This window comes from Agelaius tricolor, unplaced genomic scaffold, assembly GCF_023055355.1.
Source record: "Agelaius tricolor isolate 1412-34295 unplaced genomic scaffold, bAgeTri1.0.p SCAF_5, whole genome shotgun sequence".
In the NCBI taxonomy this organism is placed as follows: domain Eukaryota; kingdom Metazoa; phylum Chordata; class Aves; order Passeriformes; family Icteridae; genus Agelaius; species Agelaius tricolor.
Window position 1 is genome coordinate 1,062,760 of NW_027269265.1, and position 13,988 is coordinate 1,076,747.

At 48.6% G+C, this 13,988-nt stretch overlaps 1 protein-coding gene across 2 annotated transcripts in view; it reads left to right on the forward strand.

Moving 5' to 3' along the window:
- Positions 1-13,988, forward strand: part of FANCM (FA complementation group M) — a 58,953-nt gene that overhangs the window by 16,051 nt on the left and 28,914 nt on the right. Inside the window, exons 5-10 of one of the 2 annotated variants that reach the window (XM_071426028.1) lie at positions 8,091-8,222; positions 8,999-9,131; positions 9,771-9,899; positions 10,345-10,446; positions 11,849-12,036; positions 13,348-13,554. In XM_071426028.1, coding sequence (XP_071282129.1) covers positions 8,091-8,222; positions 8,999-9,131; positions 9,771-9,899; positions 10,345-10,446; positions 11,849-12,036; positions 13,348-13,554 — 891 coding nt within the window. The remainder of the gene's footprint in view (positions 1-8,090; positions 8,223-8,998; positions 9,132-9,770; positions 9,900-10,344; positions 10,447-11,848; positions 12,037-13,347; positions 13,555-13,988) is intronic. The other variant, XM_071426029.1, reaches the window with a different exon arrangement.

Genomic DNA, 13,988 nt, shown 5'->3' on the forward strand with positions numbered 1-13,988 from the left:
CGCGGGCACCGCCTCTGCCCGCCCAGCGCCGGGCAGGGATGGAGAGAGCCGGGCACGGAGGGATGGAGAGAGCCGGGCATGGAGGGATGGGGCACCGCAGGCACCGCCTCTGCCCGCCCAGCGCCCGAGGGATGGAGAGAGCCGGGGATGCAGGGATGGGGCACCGCGGGCACCACCTCTGCCCGCCCAGTGCCGGCAGGGCACCCGGGCATGCAGGGATGCATGGATGGATGAATGGATGGAGCTGGGGATGGAGGGATGGGGGACCATGGGCACCACCTCTGCCCATCCAGCACCAGGCAGGGCACCTGGGGATGGATGGATGGATGATGGATGGATGGATGGATGGATGGATGGATGGATGGATGGAGCTGGGGATGGAGGGATGAGGACCCAGGCAGGGATGGGTAGAGCTGGGGATGGATGGATCCAGGGATGGATGGATCCAGGGATGGGTAGAGTCAGGGATGGATGGCTCCAGGGATGGGTAGAGCTGGGGATGGATGGATCCAGGGATGGGTAGAGCTGGGGATGGATGGATCCAGGGATGGGTAGAGCTGGGGATGGATGGATCCAGGGATGGATGGCTCCAGGGATGGGTAGAGCTGGGGATGGATGGCTCCAGGGATGGATGGCTCCAGGGATGGGTAGAGCTGGGGATGGATGGATCCAGGGATGGATGGCTCCAGGGATGGGTAGAGCTGGGGATGGATGGATCCAGGGATGGATGCCTGCTCCTGGTACCTTCACCCTGTGCTGCAGAGACTGAGCAGAGCAGAATTTACACAAGTTTGTGTTCTGGCTGTTTTCCCACTCATTCCCTCTCTCCCAGCTGTTCTCTTTGTGGTGTTTTCCCCACTGCTTTTCATGTCCTGTTAGTCATTCTTTATTGGGATTTTATTTTACTGCTTTAACCACACTTTAAAGACAAACCTTCCATTTTGTTTAGGAGATCTCTGAGGTCTTTCCAAAATATTAGGAGTGCAGAAACTCTGGGATGTTTTGTTACTGAAGTCCAGCTTTGGAAGTTCTCAGCTGTGTAATTTTGCAGTTGCTGAGACAAGCCTTTGAATGAGGGAGATGAGCAGCCCCGTTATGGGGTGGATATGGCAAATTAAAGCAGGAGCTGGATTTGAATCAGGAGTCTGTGTGGACTCTGTTGTTTTTTATTCCAAATTTAACATGGAATGGCTGTTGTGGCCCTTTTTGTGCAGGCAGGAAAGGGAATCCTCGGGCATTTAGGGGTTTAGAATAATAGGAAAAAAGTCCTTTCCTGTGCACTGTTGATGCTTCCAGGGAAAGCTGGAGCTTGGGGATGTGGCTGTTGTGATGCTTAATCTGCCCCCTCGTTTTTCCCTTTTTCTGGGCTGTCCCTTCTCCAGGCTCAGCTTTGGCTCCCCAGCCCCAGGGGCTGAGCTGGCTGTGCAAATGAACCCTGAATTGCCCCAGAAGCTGAGATGTGCCTGTCCTGATGTGCTCCTGGCAGGGCAGACCCAATTCCTGCTGTCCTTGGAAGTGCTCCTGGGGGAATTCATAACCAGAGGCACAGCTGGGAATATCCTGAGAGGGATTTTGGGCTGCAGGGAGTGAAGCACAGGTCACTGAGGGGGTCTGGGCTCTGCCTGCAGGCAGTGAAGCAGCACCAGAGGCTCTGGAATTCACTGGGAAGGCAAATCCTGGAGCAGGGCTGGAGCTGGTGCTTGTTTAATGTCTGGGTGGGTGCTGATCTGATTTCACAGGCAGCTGCCCCAGAGCAGCACCAGGGGCTCCCTCCCTGCAGGGAGAGACCTGGCAGTGGCCAGAGACCTGGCTGAACCTCAGCCCTAAGGGGAGGCACAGTGGGAACCCATCCCTGCCCAGGTAAATCCCACACCCCACACTCCAGGGCTGGGGCTGAGGAATTTTCCACTGAACATTCCTGGTTATCAGTACCAAGGGGGGGCATCCTGGCTCTTGGAGATTTCTCCCAGGAACTGGCATTCCTGTTTGAGGCAGCATGTGGATGTTCTTTTTCTGCCCATCCTGCATAAATAATTCATGGAAAACAATCCCAACTCTTTTGCCTACACGTTAATTATGAGAATTAATAGTTGCTTAAATGAAATTATTTCTAAGTATGAAGTGTCTTTGCTGGAGGTGAGAGGAAAGACAAAGAAAAACCAACCAGCAGAAAAAGAGTTTAAAATCACAGCTAAATTTCTCTATATGTGCCAAATGCCACAGAATATTGACCAAGAGAAAGAGGCTGGGAGGAGTTTAAAATGCTGTTTTAAAAATCCATCTGTACAAATGACTTTGTGTGTATTTGGTTTGTCCTTGATTCCTGATGAGCTTGGTAATTAGTGCATTTGATGGAGTACTGGAGATGTGATGGGCTGTGTCTGGATGGATAACAGAGGAGCTCCTTGTTACTGCAGGTGAAAAAAGCTGATTTTTTGTTGTATTTGTTGTGGTTTTGTCCCCAAACTTGCTATTTTTGTGTATCACTGCTGGCTAATAAACAGCCACTCTTTGAAAAAACACAGTTTTGGTAGTGCTGTGTTCTCTGTGCATTCCTGGCAGGTTCTGTCTCTGAATAGAACAGAAAAACTGATATTCAGCCTTAAAAATTTCAGATCCAAACCATCCTTAGTGGATGCTCCTTTCTGTCTGACAGTCACTTACTGAGTGGTGAGTTGATACAGAAAAGCCACTTCTTTTTTAACATCTCTCAGTAAAAAGGAAAATTGTTCTTGGTGAAATTAGTTGAAAAGTGAAAACTGGAGGTCTTGTTTTATAACCTCTATGAAAGGAAAAATGCTGTAACAGGAGAAAACTCAGCTGGTAGGAAAAGACAAAGTATTGGATTTTTTTTGCTTCCAGGGAAGAACAGTGAATTTTCAGTGTGTCTCATGTCCCTGGAAGATTGGGAAGGGTGTGAATGAGTTAATAGAAACTTAAACAAAATTTTGGTGCCAAGATCATTACTGGGCTGAGCAGTATTGGGTTTGGAGAGGGACAGGATCAGCTAAAATCCACCCTGCCCTGCTGTGTCCCTGCTGCTCTCCTTCCTTTATTGGCCAGGTGAGAAAACATCAGGAAGGAATTGCACAAAATTCATTTTTCTGCCTGGTTCAGAGTTTGTTTGTCACAACTCTGAAGTTTTACAGGAGAATAACTAAAGCTCAGTGCCAGTCAGAGCTCCAGAGCCTCCCCAGCAGGCAGACACTGGACAGGGTTTGCTCCTGGAAGTTACTTTTGGGAATATTGGCTGTTCCATGGACTCTCCTCAAGTTATCACCCTGGGGGAACCCAAAGCTCCCTGGTTTCAGTGCTGGAACAGAGCAGGGAATGCTCTGGATGCTCCTGTGCCCTTCCCTGGAGCAGGGGGAGGCTCTGGCTGTGTTCACACTCCCTGCAGGGTCTCTGCCCTGGCACAGCCCCGCTGTGGGTCTGAGGGGTGAAGCCCCTCCTGAGCCCCTGTGCAGCAGGGCCTGGTGGGCACAGCCTCCTCTTGCCCTGCCCTGCCTTCCTTGGCTCTGTTCTTGGAGAATGGGAGGATCTGGAGCAGCTCAGGGCCAGCACAGCTCTGGGTTTCTCCTGGAGCTCGTGGGTGCTCCCTGCTCCTGGTTTGGGGGATCCCCTTAGGGCAGAGCAGGGGGTTGGGTTGGGTGCTGCCTCACTGGCACTACCTGGGCTCATTTCCTTCACCAGCTCAGCCCCAGAATGTTGGGAAGGGATCCCTGGATAGCCAAGGCCAGGCTGGACACTGGGGCTTGGAGCAGCCTGGGACAGGGGAAGGTGGCCCTGCCATGGCAGGGCTGGGATGGATGGGATTGAAGCTCCTTCCAACCCAAGCCAGTGTGGGATTCTGACAGTGCTGGAGCCAGGGGGTTTGGAGGAAGGTGCAGCTCTCTTTCAGCCCAGTGTGGCTCTGTAAAACCCAGCCTAAAACCCCTCCCAGGAGAGGCTGGGAGCTCCTGTGGAGGGGATGCACCTTTGGAGTCCCTGTTTGTGGAGGCCCTGTCTGCTTGGCAGCACGTTTCTGCCACCCCTCCTTCTCCCCTGGGAAAGAAAAGGCACTCTAACAGTTATTTATGGGTGTTTTATTTGCTAAAGAACCCCTGCAAATCTGCACTAAAATAATTAGGTCAGGGTGTTAGTTTAGAGCCTTTGTTTTTTATTGTGCCAACAGAAAACAGATTAGGAGCAGTTTTTGGTGAGGTGTAGCTGGCACAGGAACACAAGTCCTTTGCCCTGTGCACAAGTCCTCAGCTCCTGTCAGAGCTCCAAAACCAGGTTCTAAGCTCATCCTGGGCTCCAAGAACTCCTTGTGCTTTGCTGTGGGAGATCCCTCGGAACAGAGCAAGTCTTTGTGCTCCTGGCAGCTCCAGTGCAGGATGGGATAACTCTGCCAATTGTCTTTTATCTGCTGGCTGTAAATCTGTCAGCTCTGAGCTCCAGCCACTGAGCTGCAGAAAGCCACGAGTGCTCCTGAGCAATTAATTGGAATTAATTCCATGGCTGTGTTTGGGTAACACGACACTGAAGTGTTTTGGAAAGGCTGAGGGGACTTTTCCAGAAGTATTATCTTTTTAATTAAAAATGAAGCTATGGAGGCAAGATAAATGTAACCAGGGAGCAGTGCCTGCTGCTGAGGCTCTCCTAAGTAGGTTGTGTTTACTGTTCCCTGGGAGTTTGAAGCTCCAGGTGACTGCATCCTGCTGCCTTTCATAACAGCACCAGGTTGTTTTGCAGAAGGTGATTAAATCAGACAGGGGTGTACATTGAGCAAACAGGGACAATATCATTTTCTTATATGTTAGAAACTAGGTCAAAGGATGAAACAGAAAAGTACAGGTAATGGAAATTGCTTTTTAGATAAAAACGCTCTGCAGCAGCTGTAGGAAATCATAAACAAGTGCTGAAATATCAGATTTAATGGCCATTACTTTTTAATGAAAATATTAATTTCTTTTCAAGAGGAACATTTGTGAAAAGCCTGAATCTGTTTCCACTACTTGAGACATAGTTTAAGCTTCATCTTCAGCATTTCAAGTGTGCTCATGTCCAACTGTTTGGGGTTTGATGGGAGATATACCAGTGTATCCATTCAAATGAAAAGCACTGGGTTCTTCCTTCATGGTCAGCATTTTGGTTTATTTGGAAAATGCCTTTTCCTGTAAGCTGGCACAGAGACATCTCTGTCCTTTTAAAGGGACTCATCAGATACAGCCTGGATTGAAGAACAACAGAACAGTAACAAACTCTGTGACAAAACATCAAGTTCTGAATTTTAAACCCTTGAAACTAAACTGCATTTTTAATTTTGTTCTCACTTATATGAGAAATGAACTCCTTGTGCATTCAGCCTTCTCAGTGGCTTGGTGAATGGTTTTGGCTGTATTTTAAGAAAACAACATTTGATTTCTTCATTTATTTCCTCCCTTTCCTCCTGAAATTCCTGGCACTACTGCAGCCTCCAGTTGGTGTTTGCTTGTTGGTGGTGTTAGAGGTGTTAGTGGTTTATTTGGCTTAATTAATCCCTGAGCCTTAATTAGAAGGAATGCCTGGGGATGGAGTGTCCTGCCTTGCTTTCCCTGGGAGCTGTGAGGCCGTGACCCAGCTCCCCTGGGGATAAAGGAGACCTGGAAGGGCTTGGGAAGGCCTTGGAGTGTCCCAGGTGACACCTTTGGGTGTCCCAGGTGCCCCAGGGGACACAGAGCAGGCAGGGAGGGGCTGCCCCAGCCTGGCTCCCATCCCATGGCCCAGGGTAAAGTCAGGGAATGGTTTGCTTGGAAGGGAATTAAATCCCATCCCTGCCATGGCAGGGACACCTCCCACTGTCCCAGGCTGTGCCCAGTGTCCAGCCTGGCCTTGGGCACTGCCAGGGATCCAGGGGCAGCCACAGCTGCTCTGGCAATTCCAGCCCAGCCCCTCCCAGGGAAGAGGAGCAGCCCAAGATGCCCAGAGCACTGAAAATCCTGGCTCCATGTGTGTGAGTTCCCTTTATCAGCTGGGAGCTGCTTACCCTGCTGCTGCTGCTGCAGCTGCTGCAGTGTGAGTGACCTGGGGCCCTGGGTGGGCAGCGTGGAGATTGCCCAGCACAGCTGAGCTGGGGCTGCCCAACCTTCCCCGAGCCCTTCCAGATTTCCCCTTGCATTTTTGATTCTTTGTGGGATTAATGCTGCTGTCATTGATGGTTACTCCCACTCCATTCCTTAGGACTTTAGATTTGATTTAGATGAGATATTGGGAAGGAATTCCTGGCTGGGAGAGTGGGGAGGGGCTGGGCTGGAATTGCCAGAATTGCCATTCAATAAATATTTATTTATTGAATAAATAGGAATAATCCATTGTTACAATATTTCCGGAGACATTTTAAGTAGATTTCTGGTTTTAGCCATGGAATAAAATAGAATCACAGCACAGTTTGGGATGGAAGGGATCTTTAAGATCATTTATGAAATCCATAAAATATTCCTAATTGTTCAAACTCCAGTGTCCAACCTGGCAGTGCCCAAGGCCAGGTTGGACACTGGAGTTTGAAGCTACCTGGGACAGTGGGAGGTGTCCCTGCCATGGCAGGGCTGGGATGGGATTTAAGGTCCCTTCCAGCCCAAAGCATTCTGTGATTCTGTTTGCACTTTAATGCCACACAGGTTCTACACACAGAAGATAAAAGGAGACCTATAAATAAACAATATCATAAACTAATTTTTAGACTAAACTATAGGAATAATCAAAGCAAGCAGACAGAAGTTGAACTGAGCTGCCCCTGTATGAGCATCAGCAGCATGTGCATGTTGAGGATATTTGTGCATCCTAACAGCATCTGGGAACCCAGATGGAGGAGTGTCTAGAGTAACAGATGAGTGTTGTTACTCAGGGATAAACACACACTGGGCTCTGCACGTGCCTTTCTGTACCTGTCAGGACATTTTCTCCCCACCAACTCCACTGCTGGGATCAGTGTTGGAAGCCTGACTTAGGCCTGGCTTTATTGGTTTAGTTGGATGCTTTTCAGTGGGCTAAAGGGACACTAAAGGGATTAAGCATTTGTTACACTATAGCCCTCTTAGGGCAGGGCAGCTGTGCTGCTGCTGGTGTGCCTGAACACTTGGGAAACACGGGGTGCATGGAAGCAGCACTGGAAAACTGTGAGCTTTGGAGAAGCCTGCTCTTGTGCACTGGGCTTTTCGGGGCCTTTGGCCAAGGAGGCCAACAGGTTGTAAACAGGGTTTGTGGGACAAATCTGATTACTGCAATTATGGCAGAGTTAGTGCTCAGGCCAAACTAAGTCTGTGGAAAAATCCTGACCACCTAAGGCTGGGAAGCAAAGAGGAAAAACAGGATTAAGATGCATTAGTGCAGGTCATTGTCCTTGCTGCAGCGAGGTGGAAAGCAGGTACATGTGATGTTGGAATACAAGCTGTGTTTTGGGGTGGTTCTGCAGGAAATGGGACATGCTGCTGTGCCTGTGCCCGGCCCTCTCTGCTCCTGTCTCCCAGTTCCCATCCCTTCCACACAGATCCTGGACATGCTGGCCAGTCCTTCACCCAGTTTGGTCCCCTCAGAGGTGAATCCAAGTGTTCTGGGATCCAAGTGCCATTGGAGTGAGAGCAGTGAGAGAGACTGCAGCCCCTGTTCCACACCTGGGGGTCCATCCCATTCCTGTCCCTCTCTGCTGGCTCAGCCCTTGTTCCATTCCAGATCCCAGGGGATTTTCCACTCCTCAGTTCCTGGGTGGATCCAGGGTTATCCTGGGGCAGGAGGGTGTGGGAAAGGACCCCCAAGGATCATGGAGTCCAACTCCTGACCCTGCACAGGACACCCCAACAGTCCCACCTGTGCCTGAGAGCCTTGTCCAAGTGCTCTGGCAGGAATTTGAGGAATTAACCTAAAAACATCCTGATTATGGAGAACCTTGCACTGAGGCACAGCACTGGCACAGTAACACAGCACTCAGAATTCAGCACAGCTCCCTTTGGAAAATCCTGTGTCTCAAATAAAACCAATGAGGTGCTCATGTTCTGTTGTGTAGGATCTATAAAAATGAAATCATTTCAAAGGGCTCACCCCCCTTCACCTGTGCTGGGTTTTGGTTGCAGGTGCTGGAAGCATTTGCTGGGCGCCTGATTAAGGTGGGAATTTTATCCAGGAGGGATATTCCCAGCCTGACCAAGTACCAGATCATCCTGGCAAGGGATCAGTACAGGAAGAACCCCTCTGCACAACATGCAGTAAGTTCTTTATTTATTTCATGCTATTAAGTGGGGAATAAATAGGAATAATCCATTGTTACAATATTTCCGGAGACATTTTAAGTAGATTTCTGGTTTTAGCCATGGAATAAAATAGAATCACAGCACAGTTTGGGATGGAAGGGCTCTTTAAGATCATTTATGAAATCTATAAAATATTCCTAATTGTTCCACATTTCTGGATGCCAATATAGAAGAGTTAAGGAAAAGATCAGGCACTCTATTTAAGTGAAATTGCTCTGAGAACTTACATTGTAATCACTGATAGCCAAGTTTTCATTTTCCCCTCAAAGGTATATTCCTGTTCCTGTTTTTTGGTAAATCCTCATGGAATGGTCAAATTTTGTAAACTTAAATTGCCAAAAAAAGGACTGTGTGCCTCAAAAAGAGCAATGGGAAATCTCCTTCAGTGTAAGCAAGGCAATTTTCCTGACTTAACTCCATAGCCTGGGTGGATGTGCCAGAAATCCCTGGCTGCTGATGGTTCAGCTGTCAGAGTCTGAGGGTTGATGAGCTAATTTTGGGAGATAATGGAGGTATTTTGCAGAGCATTTTGGAGGTGGAAGAGGATTGCCTTCACTGAGCATTGTGCAGTCTGTCCCCTGAGGGCTCTGATGGACAGACTGCTCCCTGGGCATCACTTTGGTGTTTGCTCTGCTCCTCAGGTGTCACTCTGGTTTTGGGCAGGAATTGCAGTGGGATTCCTGCTCCTCAGCCACTTCCTAACTCCATCAGAATCTGCTTTTCTCCCCCAGGGAATCCATCAAGGCATCATTGAAGGAGACTTTGCCCTTTGTATCAGTCTGTACCACGGGTACGAGCTGCTGCTGCAGATGGGAATCCGCTCCTTATTCATCTACCTGTGGGGAATCATGGATGGATCCAAAGGTGAGATCTCCTCAGGAGCATCATTCCAGTCAGCTCCCCTTCATTTGCCTTGCTGTATGGCTGGTTTGGCACAAAACACCTTAAGGAATGAGGGGCTGCAGATGGATTTGGTGTTTTATTCCCAATATTCACAGAATCCCTGGGTTGGGAGAGACCTTCAAGATCATGGAGTCCAACCCAGCCCCAACAGCTCAACTGAACCCTGGCACCCAGTGCCACATCCAGGCTGCCATCCATGGTGACTCCACCACCTCCCTGGGCAGCCATTCCAGAACTTTCTCACCCTTTCTGTAAAAGCTTTTCCCTGCTATCCAGCCTGTATTTCCCTTGAGGCTGTGTGCTCTGGTTGTGTCAGTGCTGCTGGAGACAGAGCCCAGCCCCAGCTGAGCACAGGCACCTTTCAGGAGCTGTGAGAGTGATGAGGGCAGCCCTGAGTCTCCTTTTCTCCAGGCTGAGCACCCCCAGCTCCCTCAGGGCTTCCTCACAGGGTTTGTGCTCCCAGCCCCTCTCCAGCCTCGTTGTCTCCTCTGGACATGCTCAAGCCTCTCAAAGGTTGAGAGGCTGGGCACAGTGAGGTTTGCTAAAGGCAGAGTTTGGGAAAGGAAATGGGATCCTGAGATGTTCCAACTCTCTCCAAAGGGTTGTCCCGCACCAAGAGTGAGCTGGGGCGCAACCAGGACTTCATGGAGCTCTACCAGCAGCTTCAGGACATGTTCTCAGACACTGCTGTGACTCCTGAGAGTGGAAGTGCTGGCAAGAGCACAACAGGTGAGGATTCCCCCCTCAGGGACAGAATATTCCTGTTTAAAAGTTGTGCTGCCCTGGCTGCTGCTCTTTATTCCAGATTGAATTCCCAATGTTTTGTCTCTCCCTCCCTCTCACTCTTCCCTCTGTGGTTTTAGCTACTTTCAAGGAAGTTTTCTGTGTTTGAAGTTTTTAATTTGCTCTAAAATGAAGGTTAAAATACAATTGTTTCACTGTAAGTCTTTTCCAGTGTGACTCCAACAAAAGTAACAGCACTTTCTCAAAAATTGGGTTTAACAAATGTTCTTCTGCCAGCATTTTATTGTTTTGTTTAGAACCAATATTTAAATATCAATGTCAGGATTTGGGTCTGACTCAGATAATTACAGTGGGAGGGAATGAATTTTACTGAACCTTCCTGTTTGTTGCAGGCTTATTTACATCTTTCATTACTTTATTTCCTTTCCAGCACTGGAAAAGAAAAAGGAATTTGTCTACAGCCATCCAAAATTGAAGAAATTGGAGGAGATTGTAATAGAACACTTCAGATCGTGGAAACAGGGAGGTTCTGGTGAGTACCAACAGCTCAGGAAAATCTGGGAATGGAAACAAGGAATATCCCTCTGATTGATTTCCTCCCTTGTGCTGCCTTATTGCTTTGATTGTTTGTGCATCTTCCCCTCCAGAAGAACTTCACCACAAGATTTCGTAAGATAAAACTTCCTATAAATTCTCCTTATTGATTTGATATAAACTGCTCTAACAGCTGAGTAAAACAGGGATAGGGAACTTATTTCTACCACCTTTCCTGCTGGTCCTGTCCCAGTCTGTCCTGGCAGCCCCTCTCAGTCCCTGCTGCAGAGTTCCATGAGCTCATTTAAGGACCTCAAGCATGAAAATTCTGATATCCAGCCTGAGGATAAGAATTAACAACTCTGAGCATCAATTTGAAGTTCAGACCCTTCAGTTACATTCACCTCTCTCTCTCTCTCTCTCTTTTCTTTTTTGTCTTGATGAAGACATCACCCGGATCTCCTTGGTTTTGGGATGTTTCAGATTCTTGATTCCAGCCTTTGGAATATTACATGAGTAATAACATTTGTTTTGCATCTTGTTCACTTTTTATCTTGCCTGTTTGGGTCTTTGTGCTCTGTGAAGTTCTGATAATTTCTGACCTGCCCTTCCTCTTTTTTTGTGTGTTTTTTTTTCTCTCTTGGATGCAGTGTTCTGAGCATACCTTTGAAACTACTGATGTTTTCTACCAGGAACTTTGTTTCCCAGTTCTGTGTTTGTAACTTTAGGATATGTCCCAATGTATTTCATGGAGTTCACTCCTTTTGTCCCTTTCCCATTCAGAGTTCTTTCTGTCCTCTCAGCCTCCCTCCTTTTGTTTCCACTATAAAAACCCTACATTTGAGATGAAGAGGGAAGGAATGCATGCCCAAAGTCATCAGCCATACCTGGAACAGCACCAGCCCTTTCTGTTCCATTCATTGTCCCTGGCTCCCTGGCAGTGCCCAAGGCCAGGTTGGACACTGGGGCTTGGAGCAGCCTGGGACAGTGGGAGGTGTCCCTGCCATGGCAGGGGTGGGAATGGGATGGGATTTAAGGTCACTTCCAAACCAAACCAGTCTGGGATTCTGGGATTATGGTTCTGCTGTCCTGAGGGTCCTAAACCAGAGAAATTGAGATAACAGCATCGTGAACTTCATTCCAAAACACTTCCCATCCAACCCCAGCTTTTCAAAGTGACTTTAGTAAGGGTGCCTCAGATAAAGACATTCTCATTCTCCATGAGCATGAGAGCCTGCTTTGATCCAAAGACGAATTTTAAGGACGTGGATCTTGGAGCATTTTCTGCCCATTTGCTCTTCCCATTAAGTGAGACGAGAGCTGTGAAGGTGTAACTTGTGGAGGGTGCCCCATCCTTTTTTACTGATGATTCTATTAAAACCTGCCATTTTCCAATCCAGCAGGTGAGGACAGGAGTGAGGGCTGCCCTGGGGACACGAGGGTGATGATCTTCTCCTCGTTCCGGGACAGCGTGCAGGAGATCGCCGAGATGCTGGCACGGCTCAGCCCGGCCGTGCGCGCCATGACCTTCGTGGGACACTCCTCGGGCAAGAGCACCAAGGGCTTCACCCAGAAGGAGCAGCTGGAGGTGAGGAAAGAGGAGGCTGGGACTAGGAATTAGTGATGATTAGTAATAGACATTAATTGTGTGAATAACTCCAGGAGTATGGGCTGTGTGGCAGTGGCTGGGCTGCAAGTGCCGTTGGTAAATCCCTGTGGAGTCCAGTGGTTTCCAGAGGATCCAAAATTATACTCACTGAGCAAAATAAACCAATAATTTATATATTTATATTATATATAAATAGAATTATTATAATTTATATTACTTATATTATATTAACAACTGCTGAATTAAAATGTCAAAAATCTGGGGAAATACGCGAATATGTGCTGTGGGAATTTTATTTTTCTTTTAGGTATGACAGATAAGATCTAGCATTAAATTCTGACCTAGCAAAGCTAAAAAAAAGACAACACCTAAAATATTTAACTGCTAAGTTGGGAGGATCAGTCTTACAAGAATACCATGGTTGGAGACAGAATAAGGTGTGCTTTTTTTCCCTTTATTTTAAAGAGTTGAAATGCTGATGCTGGTCACACTGGGGTGGTATTTGATCACTAGGTATCAGCTGGAAAATTTAAAAAGACAAAATATGTCCTTTTAGAATTGTCTTGGTTTGAAAAGCCAGGTGTCTGCTAAGGAAGGCAGGAGCCTCCCCTGAAATGGAAAATGTAAACCCTCTCCTTATGAATTAATTATAATTTTGAAATTAAGGGTCTCTCAGGCAAAGATGTGGGAGTAGGAATAACAGTTCTTTACTAGGGAAATTAAAAATACAAATGCAATAGTACAAACCACAAAAAAACACCATTGAAAGAGTCAGAAGAGGAGCTGCCCCCTGTGTGTCAGGGGGTGGCACAGCCCCATCCCATGGGGGCTCAGCCCTCCTGCAGTGCCAGCTGTGGCTCTGCTGGAGCAGGGATCCTGCACAAGGGGGGAGTTTTCCTCTGCAGCTCCAGGGCTGCTGCAGATGGGCCTGGGCTCCCTCTGGCCATGCAGGGCAGCAGAAGCTGCTCCTCTGGCAATGCACTGGGCAAAGGCTGCTGGGCTGTCCCAAAGCTCAGATTGGATCCAGGTAGGAATGCTTGGCTCCTCCCCTGGGCAATGCAGCATCTCCCCATGGGATGCTGGGATTGGATCAGCCCTGCAGGGACACTCAGTGGCCATGGACAGCAGAGATCTCCTGCAGGGAGGATTGGCTGTGGGAGAGATCAAGAACAAACTGCCCCATGAACAGAGGAGAACTGCCCTGTCCCTCACAGATCTTCCAGGCCAGGACAAGGATACAGCTCAGTTTTCCTGGCTGAGCTGCTGCTGCCATTCCCCCTGTCCCTGCAGGTGGTGAGGCGATTCCGGGAGGGCGGCTACAACACCCTGGTGTCCACGTGCGTGGGCGAGGAGGGGCTGGACATCGGCGAGGTGGATCTGATCGTGTGCTTCGACGCGCAGCGCAGCCCCGTGCGCCTGGTGCAGCGCATGGGCCGCACCGGCCGCCGCCGCCACGGCCGCATCGTCGTCATCCTGGCCCAGGGCCGCGAGGAGAGGGTGAGCCAGGGACAGCAGGGACAAAACACCTGGCTGGCCATGTGCACTGCACAGGGTTAGGGAGGGGAGGCATGGGGTGGTGTGACCGTGTTCACAGGGGTCTGAGGATGAGGGAAGAGATGAGGATCTGACTCCATGTTTCAGAAGGCTGATTTATTATTTTATGATATATATTATATTAAAACTATACTAAAAGAATAGAAGAAAGGAGTTCATCCGAAGGCTTTCTAAGAATTGCAAAAGAATGAATGATAACAAAGGCTTGTGGCTCGGACTCTCTGTCCGAGCCAGCTGGGCTGTGATTGGCCATTAATTAGAAACAACCACATGAGCCCAATCCCAGATGCACCTGTTGCATTCCACAGCAGCAGATAACCATTGGTTACATTTTGTTCCTGAGGCCTCTCAGCTTCTCAGGAAGAAAAATCCTAAGG